Source organism: Echeneis naucrates, chromosome 10 (assembly GCF_900963305.1).
Source record: "Echeneis naucrates chromosome 10, fEcheNa1.1, whole genome shotgun sequence".
Classification (NCBI taxonomy): domain Eukaryota; kingdom Metazoa; phylum Chordata; class Actinopteri; order Carangiformes; family Echeneidae; genus Echeneis; species Echeneis naucrates.
Genome location: NC_042520.1, coordinates 6932216 through 6950505, shown reverse-complemented (window position 1 = coordinate 6950505; position 18290 = coordinate 6932216). Strand labels below are relative to the sequence as shown.

The 18290-nt window shown below is 41.0% G+C and overlaps 2 protein-coding genes across 3 annotated transcripts; both read left to right on the top strand.

Moving 5' to 3' along the window:
- The first annotated feature begins 672 nt into the window (after positions 1-672).
- Positions 673-2998, top strand: tmem35 (transmembrane protein 35). Its single transcript, XM_029512931.1, has 2 exons — positions 673-851; positions 1623-2998. The coding sequence occupies exons 1-2, from the start codon at positions 732-734 to the stop codon at positions 1986-1988; spliced, it is 486 nt and encodes a 161-aa protein (XP_029368791.1). The 5' UTR covers positions 673-731; the 3' UTR covers positions 1989-2998.
- Positions 2999-4078: 1080 nt separating this feature from the next.
- cenpi (centromere protein I) lies at positions 4079-15034 on the top strand. 2 transcript variants are annotated; one of them, XM_029512700.1, is made up of 20 exons: positions 4079-4330; positions 4974-5111; positions 5517-5635; positions 5841-5948; positions 6508-6556; positions 6695-6741; positions 6917-7006; positions 7113-7244; positions 7427-7570; positions 8917-9037; positions 9289-9383; positions 9463-9580; positions 9827-9891; positions 9989-10098; positions 10913-11048; positions 12100-12224; positions 12682-12730; positions 13277-13495; positions 13905-13946; positions 14069-15034. In XM_029512700.1, the coding sequence occupies exons 1-20, from the start codon at positions 4159-4161 to the stop codon at positions 14150-14152; spliced, it is 2163 nt and encodes a 720-aa protein (XP_029368560.1). In that variant the 5' UTR covers positions 4079-4158; the 3' UTR covers positions 14153-15034. The 2 variants fall into 2 exon arrangements, with proteins under 2 accessions (XP_029368560.1, XP_029368558.1); XM_029512698.1 differs by lacking the exons at positions 13905-13946; positions 14069-15034 and having other exon boundaries at positions 13277-13848.
- Positions 15035-18290: the final 3256 nt, after the last annotated feature.

Here is an 18290-nt window from a genome sequence, read left to right as displayed (position 1 = left end):
AGGATTTTGTTTGGAATTCAATTGAAATTGTAAAATAAACTGAGTCCTGCTTTTTTAAAAAACGATAATTTGAACAGTTTTCCAGAAATGAAGAGTACAGTGAGCAATGGGGATTATCGAAGTGATGAACACGTCTGTGAAACTGTATAATAAACATTTTGTCACTGTACTTGTTTGGCATGTCTCATGTGTTTATATTACAGCAGCAGGTGTTGGTTTCACAACATATTTTTGTGTGACAGGTTATTTAAATTTAAATGTCTAACACAGGTAACATGGACAAGAGTATTTATCTGACGTTATAATCAGGGATTTTAGTATTTCGTTGAACTGCCTTTTAGTAAGTGTATGTGGAGATTTCTTTTTTCTGATTATTTGTATTTCCACATTGGCTGCACTTTTCTTGCATAAAGCTTCTGGTGCTTTTGGGGCCTCAGCCTGCCTGTTCTTTGGCTTCAGCGGCGATTTACTGCGTTTAAGGAAGCTAAAGCAAAACCAAACAGGCTACTCCTGCTGGAAATCGTGCAGATGAGAAATTTGAAGCGCTGCTGGGGAGGAAGGTAAAGAGGGGGAGGGGACACCGCGCCGCCATCTTTGTTGTAAACCCAGAAGCCCATCCTCCTCCTCCTCCTCCTCCTCCTCCTCCTGCTGTTTGCATCTTCCCCTGAAAAACCGAGCGGCTCTCATTCAGCTGGGTGGGAAGCGACGGGCTCCGTGCATGGTGCACAAAGATGGCCTCACCAAGGACAATCACCATCGTGGCTCTGTCTTTTGCTCTGGGCCTGTTCTTCGTCTTCATGGGCACCATCAAGCTCACACCGAGACTCAGCAAAGACGCCTACAGTGAGATGGTGAGTGAGTCCTCCCGATGGGACCGTGCAAGGCCATTCATTGTTCTGCAGGGAACAATGTGTGGAGATGTTGACCTAAATAAGGAAAGAGGAAATGGGGGGGGAAAGCTGCAGAGTCCGACCTGCTTTTCCCGATCTGGCCGTGTGAGGGTCCTTTTATTTAAAACACTCAGGTTAGCCCCTTTTATAATGTTAAATATTTAACCATCACCACATCTAACATCCATGAAGGAGGAAGGACACTAAAGGCTGTCCTTGTTGCAGCAGCAGCTAAAGCCAGTGAACGATGAACGAACAGTGAATTGATTTTCTTTACACATGGTGTCATTTCGGATCAGTAACAGGTCTGCTCACTGCTGCCTTTCAAATGTGCTGTGCTTGTTCAGCTTCTCGTTTTAACACGAAGAGCAACTTCCCAGCTGAAGAGCAATGGCGGCGCATTCGAGCAAATTCTCTGAGATGAGAGTTGCTGCTGATGAAATGTCCTGAGTGGGAGATGATGATGATGATGATGATGATAGCTGGCATGCTAAAATCCCAACATGCTACAGGGATTTTTCCCTCTTAGCCAGATGTGCAGCCTATATATATATATATATATATATATTATTTTTTTTTTTTTAAATAAATGCATTTGAATGATAAAACTCGCCTTTAGAGTGGTGACCTTATATGGCCTCGGTAAAAAGATAACCATGGGTGTGTGCATGACCCTTTTAAGATTTTTAAAGGTATTAATAAAAAAATATATATGCATTTTTCTCCCTGCAGAAAAGGGCATACAAGAGCTACGCCAAGGCACTGCCAGGTCTGAAAAAGGTTGGGATCAGCTCAGTCCTGCTTCGCAAGATCATCGGCTCTCTGGAAGTGGGCTGCGGCGTGGTGCTGACCCTGGTGCCGGGGAGGCCGAAGGATGTGGCCAACTTTTTGCTGCTGCTTGTCATGCTGGCCGTCCTCTTCTTCCACCAGCTAGTAGGAGACCCCCTGAAACGATATGCCCACGCTCTCGTCTTTGGTATTCTGCTCACTTGCCGGCTGCTTATCGCCCGCCAGAGCGATGACCGGCCAGAGAGAGAGGACAGCAGAGAGGAACAGCACATGAATGACCAGGAAAAGAACAAGGTCAAGCAGTCTTAAGAGTCCTCTTCTACTTTGGTCCGAGCCGCTGCAAACAGCAACCTGGTGCCCCTCTTATGGATTGCAGTAATTCAAATTTTAAAAGAAACAGCCACTTAAATTAATAAAACTCCTCACACATCTCCGTCCTATCCAGCTGACTGACTGAGTATTCTCACCTACTCCTCTGCACTCTTAATGTGAAACTGAGATCTTCTGATCTGTGCATCCTCCACTTAACTGTGGACAATCAAACCTGAAGAGCTCAACCCACTGTCAGTAGTCAGTCCATTCTCCCTATTTATTTCAGTACAGGTGTGTTTTGTGTTTTTGTTTTTACTTGAATATGTATTTGAATTGTGCTCAAGTTGATTTGAGAATGCTATTTTTCATGGAAAAAAAAATCTTTGTAGCTTGTTTTCCTAACTTGTTTTTATACTGTAGAGAGACTGATAATTTATGAATTTCTGTAGTTCAAGCATGTTTCATTTGGTCAATGCAATAGAACAACCAAAAGGAGCACTGATTTAAAAAACTTTTGTACTAATCATTCATGAACCTATAATACATATCCACATATTATATCAAAATGTTACAAGAAGGCTATTTTAGAAAGAAAAAACAAATAAACACATCTTGGTTAATTTTTTCCTCTCTGTAGGTTTGTGCATAAATATGTATGAAATCCTTTCTCCTGGAGTAAAAATAAGCGGAGCCTTTTTCTCCTCTCTGTTCAGTTCTCACAGTGAAGTTGTTTTGATGGGAAGGACAGCAGTGCCGCCTCTCGTGCTGCTAGTCCCCACAGGAGAACATAGCGAAATCAAGGGCCATCAATCAAGGCCTCTTTGCTTGTTAAAATTGAGTTTTACCTTTTGTAAATCTATTTGCTACATCTCTTAGGATCTGTCCATTCATCTGGCTTTATTTTTCTCTCTCAAGAAAATCATTCCTTTTACAGTTTTGCTCTGGGGATGAAAAGTCAGTCAAAAATTATGTCAGTTTTGAGATTACACAAGATTTATGTAAATGATATACTTAAAATAAAGAAGTGGAGGTAAGACTGACTAAATATTGTTTGTTTATTAGTGCTCCCTTCTATACATGTTTAGCAGTGGGTTTTGTTGTAAAACATCAGTCAGCCTCTCTTTTCTTCATGTAGTTCACATGAACACAAAATTTCTGGTGTCTCAACATTGGAAAAGCTTTTTATATTAAGATAAATTTTCTTGAATTATTCATTACTCACTGGTGAATTGAAATTCTGGCCTTATTTTTTTTTATCCTGTAAAATATTCAGATCACATACAACATTGCCAAAAATCCAACCACAATATTTAAGCTATCATTTTATTTTTAATTCATGGAGTGTCCTTTGAAAATATAAAATATGACATAAAAATGATAAGTAGGCATTCATCTTTCATAGCAGCTGTTGCTCCTTTTTAAGTTCAAAGAAGAAGCTGGGACACTGCTGCCTCACAGCAAGAAGGTCCTGGGTTCGAGTCTGAAGCTTGGTAAAGTTTGAATGTTATCGCTGCTGCCAATTGCTTGTAACTGTGAGGAGTTGCCTCTGTTTCTGTATGTCAGCCATGTGGTGGACTGCAAAAGAGGAGAAAAATCAGAGGTGCAATGTACACATGACACAGCTGTTGTCTCAACATGAACACATATAAAGCAGCGCAATTGATATAGCAAAATACCTAACTGAAAAGAAAATTAATTTGTGATATCAGTTCTTATGAGAAGATTATACTTATTCTGTCGAAATGTTTCCTAACAAAAGCTCCCTTCAGTACATGGGACATCCTTTCAAAGGGAAGAACTGATAGTTTATTATGTCATGTTGATATTGTAGGTAAATGGACATCGAGGCGTGCAGTATAAAACATGATATTTAACAATTTTACACGTGAGAACGATCATTTAAATATTTTAACGTGTCCGTCCACTTTGACCAACACGACCTGTTCCTGTCAGCACACGCCGCGTCGCTCCATGACGTTTGAAGTCCGAACGGGCGGTCGAAGGCAAATCGGACTACAACTCCCGTCGAGCGAGCGACCGGATGGACTCTACTGCGCAGACGCAGAGAAAACGGTCGCGCGGAGGATTTGAGTTGAGTTTGAATGGCCGAAGACGGAGCGGAGCTCGGAGCGTTTTTGAGGCCTCAACTGGCGTCGAAAATGTAGAAATGGCAGCGAAGCTGAACGTCTCGGAGTCGTCCGAATCTGATTCCCCGAACCTGTCCAACCTGTCTGCGTGCAGCCGGACCGGCAGCCGGAGCCTGAGGGTGGCGGAGAAGGAGCGGAGGAAGAACGGGGCGGAGGAGCCGTTTGTCCTGGCCCTGAAGTACTTCTCTAACGGTGGGTGGGGGCCCGGACAAGCATCGGGCCGGTGGCCTCAGTGGTACCGACCGAGCTAACGGTCCGGGATTTATAAGGATAGAAGATGAAGATGAAGATGAAACGTCCCCCATGTTACTCTTACGTTACTTTCCTTTTGGTGTTTGTTGTTCCTTCTGTTTTCTGGTCTTTAACGGACTCAAACCAGCTCTCAGGTCACAGTCCTAATCAGGGTTGGGGTGAATTTGGTCCATTTGGTCCTCTTATTTGGCAAAAACGACGTGAATCTAAACTTAATTTCTTTGAATTCAGGACTTTCTGTCAGAGAAAACGTGTAAATAGATTACAGGATTTCTGTTTAGACAGTTTTGTCACTGAAGTCTGCTGTTCGTGAGAAAGAACCTGTTTGCTTTTCTTTATCTGTTTGAATGGATTTAGTTACTACATTTGTAAAGTTCATAGGAATGCTAGAGTTTATTTGAGAAAACATTTTGCATCTTGTTTTTATCATTATTGTTATTAGGCTAGAACTAGCTTGCCTATGGAGGCCTCAATAAAACTGACACAACAAGTCAAAAGCCTTTTAATGCGAAACTTTAAGAGACTTTGTACCTTAATACAAACTGGCACAAACAACTTGTGGTCTTGCATCTCTTCCCTGTAGTTGAAGCTGGTACTCCTGTGATCGGGAACGATGAGTTTGAGAGGAACATGGTCCTGGTGGAGCAGGTGGCCTACTTTAAAGGACTCTCCCCTGAGGCCATCTCTGTTATGCTGGAGTTTGCCATGAGCAGCCGTATGGGTAAGGCAGTGGGTATTACTGTGTTTATTGTTGAATATGTCTGTCAAATTGCACACCAAGAAAAACAGATTACCAGTCTACAACAGAGCAAGCAGCTGGCACACTTTTAACCATATTTCAGGTAATTTAAAGCCAATAAAATTCACTTAAGCTGTCAATGTTAATCACAGAGCACTCATTCTATTAGAAATGTAAAGCCACCAGATGTTTGTGCTTTAGGTTTCATCAATATAGCTTGAACTTGTATTTTTCACACAGTTGTCACAGAATGGCACAAAAATATTTATTTATAGGAATATGTATGCTAAGTGTTTCATAATATATTGGACACTCAGCCTGTTTTATATTGGGTCCTAACCTTTGCGTCCTCAAACTGATTTTGTTTCTGTAACTTTCTCTGTGCAGGAACAAATCCATGTGTCCGGGTGCTGAAATGTCTGATACCTACCACAATGGTTCCACAGGAGGCAGTTGTTCGTGGGGTGGCTTGGCTGGGTGTTGGCAAAATACCCATCAGCTCTCAAGTAAGTACAAATTATTAGAAAAATGTGATGGACGGGGGCCAGTCAACATTTAACCTTATGTTGTTGGTCAGTAAATCTTCGCCAACCTAATAGTTTTGGGTTATGAGTCGAGTCACAGTCGAGTTTGAGTGTTAACCTCCTTGTCCTTCTGTTTTTTGTCTTTACAAAGACTGTATCATAATTAATTAATCTGTTCAATATTTAGGTTCTATTCATAAAGTGGGTGTTGACCATATTTGACATGATTGACGCCAAGGACCAACTTCGAGCTATCTATGGCTTCATCTTCAGCTTTGTTACAGAGGAAAGCCTGGTACGTGGCTGATCATCTTTGTATTATTGATACGTTGTTTATAAAAACCTAATTTCTAAATTATAATATGCATTTTCACTTGAGTAACGCATTTATGAATCACAAAGGTTAGTTGTCTTTTAGATTACATTTATTTGGACATGTACAGTTACAAAACAATATACAACATTCCAGAGCTATGAAAAGAAGACTCAAAGACAAATACCTCCTTTTTTACGGAATTTGGGCTTGGGCAGACTCTGCGAAAATGTGTAAATAAATGTTAATTCTACCTATTTGGCTGTTTTTAATCTACTAGGGAGAAAAATGGCTCATAACCAGGGACCTGTTTCAAGGAGCATTAAAATTATCTTGCTAAAACCAAAATTCCCCTCAAATCTGAAACTGAAAACAGCTTTCAATCCAGGAAGTCATATATATGGTTCCGGGAAACTGCTTCTTGTAGGGGGTCCTAGTCCTTCAGTGTTTGTGATGAAATTATCTCGCCACCATAATTTGAGCTGGGACTCACTGAACAGTTGAGATGTAATGTCGTTATGTTTTGTCACATTTTTTTCAGTGTCCTTTCATCTGCCATTTGTTGTACCTTTTGACTAGAAAGGAAAGTGGTAAGTTAACCATTTTCACTCTTGAACTATGATCCAAAATTCGACTACAATTTCCTAAATTTTCCTCTGCGTACTATTCGCACAATTTTACAGCATCTCTGGGTTTTATTGACCACTTCATGAATTTTCTCATTGTAGTGCGAGTCTTCAGAGTCAGGAAGCTGCTTGACCTACAGTCTAAACTGGTAAACATCCTCCTGATTGGAATGATGCGCTTAATGGCCCTTTATCACACTTTCCACGTTCTCTGCATTGCTCCCACAAACAATTACCCTTTTCAAGTAGTTAGTCATTGTAATATTTGGAAATGTCAATCAAAGCTGAGATATTGAGCACAAGATGTATCTTCTCTTCCCTCAGGGAAGGCAGCCATTTCTCTCTCACCTACTGTCACTTTACAAGGTGCTCTGCCCTGAACTCGTGACTCTTTCTATTCCATCTCGAATGAGGGTTTGTACATGTACTGTTCAATTAATGCTTAATCTTCTGTTATAATTCCACCTGATCATCATCTGTGACACATCAATAAAACTGTATGTTTTTTGTTTTTTGGCAGAGTGGGTTTCGAAATCACAATTCCCCATGGAAATCAGCATTGATAGCTGTGCAGAAGAGCAATGGTTCCCAGACTGATTCCAGCACGAGTCTGCCCTTAACTATTAAAGAGAAGACCAGCTTGAGGAAAAGGGTATCACGTTTTCAAAATGTTGAATATTTCATAGACAAAGCAAGTGATAATTTAAGTACTGGTTGCAACTGGACCAGACAATAGTTTCATTCATTTGTTCTGGATGTTTTAAACCGATACCATACCGTAAACGATGTATACCCCTTTTTGATTGTCTTTTTTTAATATGCTTTATTTCTCAGAAACACAAACACTTGGAATTGCCAGTTTTGAGTTCCCAAGTCAATAAGCAGCCTCAGACAGAGCCATTCACCAGCAGGAAGGTGGTCCCCCTTGCGCAACTCCACTCCTTGAGTCAGCTGCTGGAAAACATGCACTGTATAGAGGTGAGGCCACCCATTGTACTTACACGAGGGCTGCCTCCCACCTCTTATCTAATTAAAGTTTTCCTAAGTGTTTCACTTGTTCAATGAACATCTAGCTCAGCTACCACAATTCAGCTCTAAGCCTGAGTGGTCCTGGACTGAGTACAGATGGAATATCATAATCATATAATTTAAGCATGAGGATAATTCATTATTTAAAAAATTGAATAACATATAAGCATTTTCCCCCACAAAAATGAGATTCACAACCTTAGGGGGTTTAAATTGTGATGTATTCTAATAGCCACTTGGTGGTGCTGTGCCCCTACTATAATTTGGCCCTTTTCAGTGTTGACCTAAACAAAGCACAGCAAAGGGGGCCTGCGGCTATAATTAGTTTATCAGATTAGAGTGTACCATGAACACCTTGCCTGTGATTTACTTTTTAAACATGCTGTTGCTCTTTTTGCTGATATCGTAAATGGTTTGTCCTAGCTATATGGACAAAAAAAAAAAATAAAATTGAGAGGAGATATATTTGAGTAATGCATTGGTTACAAAGCAAATGGTCATTTAGAGAAGCCTCCCCATAAATGTCTATTGCCCTGCAGATTCAGTGACCTGATAAACTAATATGTCATTTTAAATGGCCCACAGACTTTAATGCGTCACGCCACATAAATTCATGTCTTTCATTGCCCGCAAAAACAACATGGACACTAAAGATTTTGATGGCATCAACTGCGTTACTAGCCAAGAAAGATGTACTTTGCGTGTGTTAGTAAAGGCACCAGAGTATCATCATACTCATAAAACTATTCAACAAAGGTATTGCCACAGCATCGATGGTGATTTCTCTTGACTCATGCTGTCAAGAGCATAATGGCGCTTTCTAAGTTTAATAACCTGCATAGCTCCATAATTATTGAAGAATGGAGCGTCCATTCACAGTCTTCTACTCGGTTTAATTTATTTATTTTGCCAACACAGGATCCATATTAAGCAGCGGCTATTCATGCACAGTAAAGGGCTATACAGACTCCAGAATGTGATGGAAGAAATGTCCCAGTGCTGACATTATGGGGATTAGAGTTATTACTAGGTAGTATTGAATTAGCTCAGTGGCAGATTGGTTACTGCTCTGCAAAAGAACATAAGCATTAGTTGATTCTTAAAAAGGGGAACGCACTGGTCTGAAACTGGTCTCACAAATCATCTTTTGTGACTTTTTATGGTTTAATGTTTGACTTAGCTATCAGAGCTACTTCTGTGACCCTGTGCTTTTGTTTTATGGGTAATTGATTATATAAGCATCTCAATCATACATTTCATGTGTTTTCTATTTCCCAATGTTACCTGCTTACCAGCTTCCTGCTCAGATGGGCTCCCTGCTGGGTTCCAGTCTGGCACTGCAGTACCTTGACTGTGTACAGGATGAATCTGCTCTTCTTCGCCTCAACTTCTGGCTAGGATATGCTCTCAATGAAGGTAAGAATGTCTGTAGGGGAGTAACATCTTCTAACAGGAATTTACATCCAAAGCAAACCTGACCTTGAATTGAACCTCAACACGTTACCTAGTTGGCATATCAAGGGTTCTTTGAGAGAAAGGTTTGAGGGAAAGGTTTCCTGTATCACGATGCAGTGCATCTGAAATCTTGAGTTGGGTTTTCTTCCCCCCATTTTATTCCCTTGACTTTCACAATTTCTAAATACTCTTTTTCTTGGCTTACTGTTAAGAATTTTTCTTCTGCGGTGATGGAGGAGGCTCCCAGACTTCAGAAGAAGCTCTGCAATTTTTGGACAAGTTGCTTTCCTCACAGCAGTTTCTCCAGGTGAGCCTCAGCTCTTACGCCCTGATAAATAACTTGTGCCTCACATCTGTTACTTTAATTTTCTACATTTTGCCACCAGGAAGGATTTTCCAGTACAGAGGCTTTCCTCTACAAGTTTCTCAGTGTTTGGGACGGGTCCCTCTTCCGCCCACAGATCCTCAGTCTGCTGAGCAACATTCCTGTTGTCCCAAATTCCCGTGAGATGAGCTTCCACAATCTGACTAGTGTTTACCAGCTATTCTGGCCTATTCTGTTTTCTGTTCTTTGTGTCTAACTCTTTAAACCTTAAAGGTCTACACAATGTCCATCTGTTTCTCCCTCAGCCTCACTCTCCACTTATTATTCCATCATTGTTATATTGTGCCTTTCCATATAAACTGTGATTGCAGTTCATTTATACGACTTAAAAAGTCTTACAGTGATTTCTGTCATCCTGACTTCAGAGATTGGTCAGCTTCTGTTTGAGCCCCTCATGCAGCTCTTTTTCACATCATCGCTGTTTTTCAGGGTACGTTTTTCTCTCTAATGTACTAATTTGTGGCTGCTCTACTTGAATTACCAACCTCCCACCATGCATTATTGGTGACTTCCCTTTGTGTCTGCAGTGTGGCCTGATGGAGTGTCTAAATAATATGCTGTTGAAGTGGTTGACTTGGCACTCGGTGTATGCTCTGGAGGATGACTTGGACATCAGCCTCAACAGCCACACCTCTATGTGAGTCTCACAGCTATGCCAAGAGCATAAACGAGCAATATACCTTAAACAATTATGATTTTACTTAAGAGCAGAAGGGTTATGGCTTATGGCTCTTAAAACTACTTTCAAGCCAAAAAATCAACTAGTTGTTGCATCTTTTGTAGCACCTCTTGTCTTCCAGTAATGAGAAATACCTTGAGGTGTTTGCTCTGTTTAGTTTACTGTGGATAAGCATAAGGGAAAGAAATCCCATTACAGCTGTCTCAGTTGACATTTTAGTTTAAATGAATAATTCAATTAATTTTAGCAACATTTTTGGCAACTTTTTTATGTTATCCTATGAAATATTTACCAAATCTCTCACACAGGGCTATATTTTCTTTTTATAGTGTTAATTCAGGCTATCTATTTTCCACCACAAACCAAAGTAACTATGGTGTAAGTCCTTATTGATGCATTTTATTTTGAACTAATTTATTCATTTGGTCTTTTAATTTCTTTTAATAGATTTAATAGATCTCGCTTGGTTTCTAAATGATGGGGTGGAGGTAATGTCAGATATGTTTAAATACCCGTGCTTCATCTTTAATGACTCCACACAAGTGCAATACCAAGTCCATTACTATTCACTGCGATTTGCAAGCTCACCTCTGCTAATTATAAATGGAGAAATAATTGATTGTGTGTTGGTGTATTCTTTTCTAATTCAGTGTTTGTTCTTTGTAATGTGTAGCTCCACTGGGCAAATCAGGTGACTAGTGTCACAACTTCTTCAAATGTTCAATGACTCAATGTTTGTTTGAGTCTGACTGTGCTTTGCCCTTTTTCCCAGAAACATGACTCTGTCAGGGTTCAAGGATTCAGTGATGGAGCTGATTCACTTCGCAGGTCGACTGGGCTCTGTGGGGCTTCAGCTTGAAGGCTGTCACTCTCTGCTCCTCAGCTTCATCCTGGACTTCTATGAAACGGTAAATGAATGCATCCGCTGCACTTGAAGATTAATTTCGCTTATTGTTACTTGACTTGGAACTTTGACCCTTACAGTACAAAAAAAGTATTAGCAGACTTAGATAATAGATGCTTTCACTAACATCGAATTGAAAGCACACTGAAATAGGCGACATCTTATGTCCAATTGATCGGTTAAACTCTGGTAGTGAAAAATATTTGCATGTGTATAGATCTTCAGATTCTCCATGGAGCAGGAGACTTCAGGAGGCGATGTCAAATTTTTATTTAAACATCCAAGAGCCTGAGTTGGGGGAAAAAAAAAAAAAAACTCTCCACTTTAGAGCAGTATTAGTACTTCTATTGTCAAGTCAGTAGTAAAACATAAATCTTGGAAATGTACAAGAAAGACTTGACATGAGTCACACAAAATAGGATAAGACCATATGGGATGCTTAAAACATATAAACAGATATGAAATGGATTACATATTCTGAACTATAATTGCATGAAATTGATAAATTAAAACAGACAGCACTGATGAGTTTGGAGAGCATGCTTGTTCCATTTCTCTCTGGGAGTCAGATGAGACGATTTATACTGCTGTCAGAATATATATATCAGAATAGAGGCTGTAACCAGGGAGAAACAGTTAGCATGGCACTTTTTCAAAGTAAAAGAAATCTGCCCACCAGAACCCTTAATGTTTACTAATTAACACAGAATTAATCTGATTGATTTTACATGTCGATTATCTGCCAAAGTATTTCTTTGCCAGCATTAGTAACTTACTCTTTGGTTTGGTTGCTTGGCAACTTGTCAAAGTTTTATTTCAGGAGCATCAACTGGAACCCATAAAGACTCTTTTTGTTGCTCAGCACAGTCACAACAAAGAGACTTGCTGTGCAGCATAAACAGTAGATCCCAGTCTTATTTGACAGAAAAATGCATAATGTAGATGGGAATACTGACATAAATCAGCATTAAGTAACTATTATCAAAGATGTTCTCCATGTTTAAGTATTTTCTCATCACTTTTTGTGGGTGATTACTGTCTCCCATTTCTCCCAGGTCTGTGACACATTTCTTAAGTATGGGCTCCCCCTCGTGGTGATGCCCCCACCTGGGGTTTTTTACCCAGCCCTGTTTGCCCCTGACCCTGTCAGTGTGGACCGACTGGTGAACATCATGTACAGGTGAGGACTTTTCATTTTCATGTTGCAGTCTGCCATAAGCTTATCTTGATGCATACCTTAGCTACCCACCTAATGTAGTATGTTATATGCTTATTCATATTTGATGAAAGAACAGAATGGGAATGAAATGGCTTCATTGCGCTTACATGGCGATGTATTATTTATGGTAATGAGTGGCTAAAAGGCAATACACTTAAGCCCTCTTCTCCACTTTATGTAGAATTCAAGCATCATTCATAACGCTGGGCTTTAATAACACAAATATGTACACTGTGGGCTAATTGACTGCACCCTAGGGTTATGAAATTATTTTACCAAAGTCGAAAAATGCCATAGCAAAAGTGAACTAAAAGGAAATAGCATAACATTTTCTGACCGACCCACAGAGAGCAAACTGTTTTGCAGAAATTATTGATTGCAGAGGTCACTGATCTTTAACCGCCTCTATTTTGTTCAGGTACAAGGTGAACTTGACATCCGCCAAGAGTAAAGAAAAAGTCACAGAGGTAAAAACAAATGACTCTGTTCTTGATATAGATGTTCTTGGCAGACAATATGGGGGGGGGGGGCAGGGGGGGCAATCCTTTCATATTATCCACTGACTTGAAAAGAGATGCATATATTCATTATGAATGCATTTCTTCTTACTACATCTACATCTAAGGTTTGGAGATACTGTTAGCTTCTAAAACTACTTGTTGTATGTACAGTTTTTGATTTGCTCATCCTAGCTCAGCTTTATCAGGAATTCACAAGCGTGTACTACCTTTAATGCTCCTCTCTGATCACTTGTAAAGTTGTTTATTTTAATACAGCTGCCAAAGCAAACTTTGAATTTACAAGTACATGTCAGGCAGCCAGGAAGCTTGCCTGAAAATGTCACTGGCACTTTTTATTAAGAGGAATGGACTTGGTAAATGGCATGCAAATTCATCAGCATAGCAAAGTCAAATGTGAAATCATCTGAAGATATTTGGACGATGTCTGACTCTCTCCACATTCTTTCATTTCTTTCCTCCGATTATGTTGCTCCCTTTGATTTGGTTTTTCAGCAGGCCTTTCACATCAGCCGTCAAACGTTTCGTGAGTTCAACCACTACATTGTTGTTATGGTGAACTGCCTGTGGAACTCCAAAATGTTTCAGCCAGATATGGGTATACAGCTGGGAGAGGAGCTGCTCCTCAAGAGCAACATACCAGAATATTGGGCAAGTTTCGACCTGGTCCACCATCCAGCATTTCTTAGCTACGCTGTCGACTTTCACCAGCGGGTGAGTGCTGACCATTTGGACGGTCATGATTTGTGTCTGGCAGAAATCTGCATGAAGGATCCAGCCTTCTGCAACCCACAGTACTTAATCTGTGCACCTTTAAATGAAACCTTCTGCAAAGCCTGTGCTCATTTTCAGAGGCATTTAATTTATCAGCATGCAGCCAGTTTGTACAGTTCAGTTAATAGACTTACAGGAGAGACAAATGTGGTATTAATGTATCTTTCATGGAAGATGCATTAATACAGAAAGGCATTTTATTATTAATGGGAGCTGCATGAAACATGGTTTTCAACATGTTCAATAATACAAGCACCTTTTTTTGGTTTGGACTGCAACATCCTGCAGTGATCTTTTGAGATTTAGCAGGGTGGGCTGACAATGAATATTAATGCTCTCTCTTTGTCAGTGTTGGCCTGGGAAAAAAGTCTTGGACCTCAATTCCATAAAGGTATGAGGGGTTTGCTTTTCCTTTATAAATAATGTCACATATAGATTGCATCATGTTTTTAAGATTGAGACATTTATGTGATCAAAAAATCTTTATGTCTTTAACGTGACTGTGTGTTTCAGCATTCCAAGCCATGGACCTGGTACCTGGAGTTCCTGAACAGTCAGGGATATGACGGCCTTAAGCAGGTTGTTCCAGCCCCTTAGCCAGAGGACGGGACTTCAGGGACAGGCTTCTCGCTTTTCCCTTCATTTAAAAACAACGCCAGTTACACAGAATATGGACAGCATCTCTGTTTCATTTCAGCAATGCTGCAGAATGGATTTCAGGGATAACCATAGTGTTCTCTTGCTAAACCAATTACAATTTGTCTAATATGGCAAAAGAGAATATTGCAGTTGGGCCAACACTCATAAAACATTTGCCACATAGTAAATCACATCTGGACAGCAGCTTTTGACTGATCTTTGAAACTATGTGACAGTATAAAAAAAAAAAGTCTTTAAAATGAAATTACTCTAAATCTGATTGCAGACAAAATCACACTGCTGCTGCTGTTTAAAAGCTGATTTAGAAATTTATTTTCATTGTCGAGAGGCTGTGTGAATCTAGTCCAAACCACCCAGCCACGACAGATCAATAGGCCAAAACAAAGGTTATTATGGGTGACAGGAATGGGAGAGTGGGCTGTAACAAGACAGGCAGGTTGCTGCAGCACGTCTCGCTCTCAGAGCTACGAATGTGAATAACATCTCCTTATGGAAACTGCTGTTCAAACCTTACCTTACCGCCAGGCACGTTACTCACCAAGACATCACAGTAATGGTTCATCTGTCTTTTTTTTTTTTTTTTTTTTTTTTTTTCTTATTTGGAAATACACTTTTTGGAGATGAAAGAGTCAGGATGGACGCTGAACTGATGGCAACAGGCCCGGTTTGAAGAGAGCAACATCAGCTCACAGCTGACAACAGGCGACAGGCAGGGCGACAGCCTGTACACAGCAGAGGTAGATGCTCAACTCAGTGGAGAGGAAAAACAGCCACTTGCATCTTACTCATTTTTTAAAAGACTTGTACATATTTAATCTCCTCTTCTCTTCCAAGTGAGCCACTTGCAAGTGATCTGCGTATGTTTTTATGTACATAGGATTGTTTTTATTCTTCTTTTTTCTGTACTTATAGTCTTGTCATCAGTACTGCTCAGCAAGAAGTAGTGTCAGTAGTTTATTCAAGTTCAGTGAGTATGTTTAACAGGAAATCAGCTGCCTTTGTTGCAAAAAAGTATAAAAACACTGAAAATTGACAATTTGAACAATCATCTGAGTTTGGCGAGATATTTAGTCTGCAGTATCATGTCATGCAAGAGGTTGACAAGAAAACCACAGGATAAAAGAATGACACAGTATTTTTTTCCCCCTCCTTCCATATCCTATATAGCAATAAAGTCAGCTGTTCTTTGTTTAATATGAACACACTGACCTTGAAACAGCTCCTCCATTGAAAATGTATTCTGTAGCTTACTGTTCTTATTTTTTGTGTTATATTCTTGTACAGCTTGCCAACTGCAAAACCTCACTCTTGCACCTTACTGAAAATAAAAAAGTATGACTTTTACTATGGAGGTGAATAAATTCTGGTGTCGCTCATTAATATTTTGCTGCAGGATGACTCCGTTTTGAAGACGTAGCTTGGTTTAGTCCTAATGTCAACCTGCTTTTTGTTTTTCCCCAAACTGCATCAGTTGTTTGAGAACCTGTTAGGGGATAGATATTCTGATTTGGCTCTGTCAGATCCTCTGCCATCTGGAAATCAGTGTTTTACTTTAATTGAGGGACCCATCTGGATGGTTAATAGGCCCCTGAGTTGTAGATTAAGTTTGAGAGCCAAGGGTGAAATCACTGTGTGCCAGGTCAAGCCAGTGACCAATTTTCTCCATGACGCACTATCATGACTGAGCATGGGCCGCAAATGTGGTTTAAGATCTGTCTCCCAGAGAGGTCCACTGGCCACCCAATGATAAATGAACAATAAAGCCCTAAAGTTGGTCTAAAACGGTGTGTTATCAGGTAATCTATTGAGTTGAAATAATAAAAAATAATAATATCACAAGTCACCACGACTTACCAGCACTCAGCATTATATCTGCAAATGTTTATTTAGTTTTGTCTGAGCAACAGTTCAAAGCCCAAACATTCATTATTTAACATTTGGAGGGATGAAACGTTCAGGGTTTGTCTGAGTAAATTGTGTTTCTCATATACAATAAAAGGCCGTCTGTCATTGAGGGGGGAATTCAAATAAACCGTTTTCATTATGTCCAGTTTTTATTCAGGCAGCGTTGCAGCCGATAAACAGCATAAACTTGGGCTCTGAGGAGACACAGCAGCCTGATTTTTCAGGTGTTTCGGGCTTCATTGGAGCTGTCAGAGATGATTCAGAGCTGCAGAGGAGACCTTCTGTCGGCCTGGAGCCAGTTTTCATCCTGACAGGTCCCCCCCCCCCCCCCCCGAGCAGTGACTTCTGAGCCGCCCTCCTGCGGCTCTCCCGACGCTCCAGAAGCCGCATAAGTTTTTTCCTCCTCCTTTTCCCATTTCAGTCCTTTTTTTTTTTTTTTCCAGAGAGACGGTTCAGGTTGAATCCGGGAGGAGGACGTGAAGCAGCCGAGCCACCTTAAAGGAAGCGGTCCATCTCGGAGACTCGGACTCTCCAGCCGGAGCCGGAGCCGCCGCTTCTTCATCCGAGCCGAGCCGAACCGAGCCGATCTGCATGTTCAGGAGTAGCTCATCTCCGTCTCCCCGTCAAATCATCCAGCAGAGCTGTCCCGGTCACCTGAGGATTTCCCACCTGAGCCAAGTCCTCGCCTCGGGGAGCAGAAAGGTGAGGTTGCTGGTTCGTTGCAGCTTCTTTGCGCGGTGTTTCCAGCAGGTTATTGGGTGTTTGTGTGTTTGTGTGTTTGTGCGTTTGTTCGGTGGAAGCCGGTTAACCGGAGCACGGTGTGCTGGGCTTCTCCGCCGCCTTTGGGTTAGTGTGTGTGGATGTGGAGGTGCAGATTTGGCCGCTGTGCCGCAGACAGGACGCCGTGCGGAGTTCATCAGCTGGCTTTTTGTGGGATTGGCGTGATTCCGGGTAACTACACCGCGCGTGTTTGTGTGTGAGCCTTTGGAGGACATGCGGGGAACAACAACAACAACAAAAATAATCATAATAACGTGTGTGTAAAAAGCAGTTCGTCCTGTTTGCAGCACACTTCTCTCTGTTCGGTGCTCCGCACAACTCTTCCCGCACAGCACGCATCTCCTCCGGTCACCACCTGCGGGTCGGAGTGAATGTGCGCCCCGGGGTGCGCTTGTTTCGTGGGAAAGGACTGCCGTCAGACCTTCCTGTGTAAGTTTCTGCAGAGGGAAAAAAAAAAGGGGGGGGGGCGTTTATTTGGCGCTGTGATGGCAAACTGGGGTGCTGAGGCGGATTAGAAGAGCTGCAGCGGTGTGAGTCTTCACCCCCACAGCTCCGATATAAGGACGGAGTGAAGCAAACCTGTCTGCTGCTGTGACCGTCTTCATTATTAAATATCTAAACAGAAAACCCAAAACAGACACCTGAACCTGCCACCAGCCTCACCTTTTGGAAATCCCTGCAGCATTTCTTTGCAGACGTTTGTTTTAATCAGGTTTTTTTTTCTTTCTCCTCCATCTAGATACTCTGACAGTTTAAAGATGGTAGTTCATCCATTGTCATTTGGTGGCAGTGTCTAAATGTTGACTGTGTGTTCATTTGAGAGAATCAATCAAATCCTTCATAAAAAATATAATCAGCTTTTTTTTTTCTGAACATCAAAAGCATTTCTTTCTTTCTCTTTCTCACCAGCCAGCTTTTGTATTTTTTTCATCGTTGATCATAAAGTCTAGAAAACTCTGACTGGAGGTCTGTGGAGGCTTTAAATGCTTTAGTTTGATTTTATTTTTTTTTTTTTTAAAGAGCTAGGTTATGTCTCAGTCTCAAAGGGGACACACACTGTGCCTCACAGAGAAACTTCGAAAAAATGGCCTTTATATTGCCACTCTCCTGAAGGACCTTTCAGCGTTACCAATCTGCATTAGTTTAAAATAGCTGAGAGTAATTTTCACTGACAGCGATCTCCCTGTACCTACACTGAAAAGACATTTTCCCCTGAACTTGAAGCCGAACAACAGCACATTAGTTTCCTTCAGGCAGTCCAGTTTGATGTGGTGATAGGGTTTCATCTCCTTTGATCTCCGGGACTGCTGCAAACATCTGAAAATGTAAAATGAAAAATAAAAGTCGAATGATTGGGCACATCTGCTGGTTTAATTAATGGTTGATAATG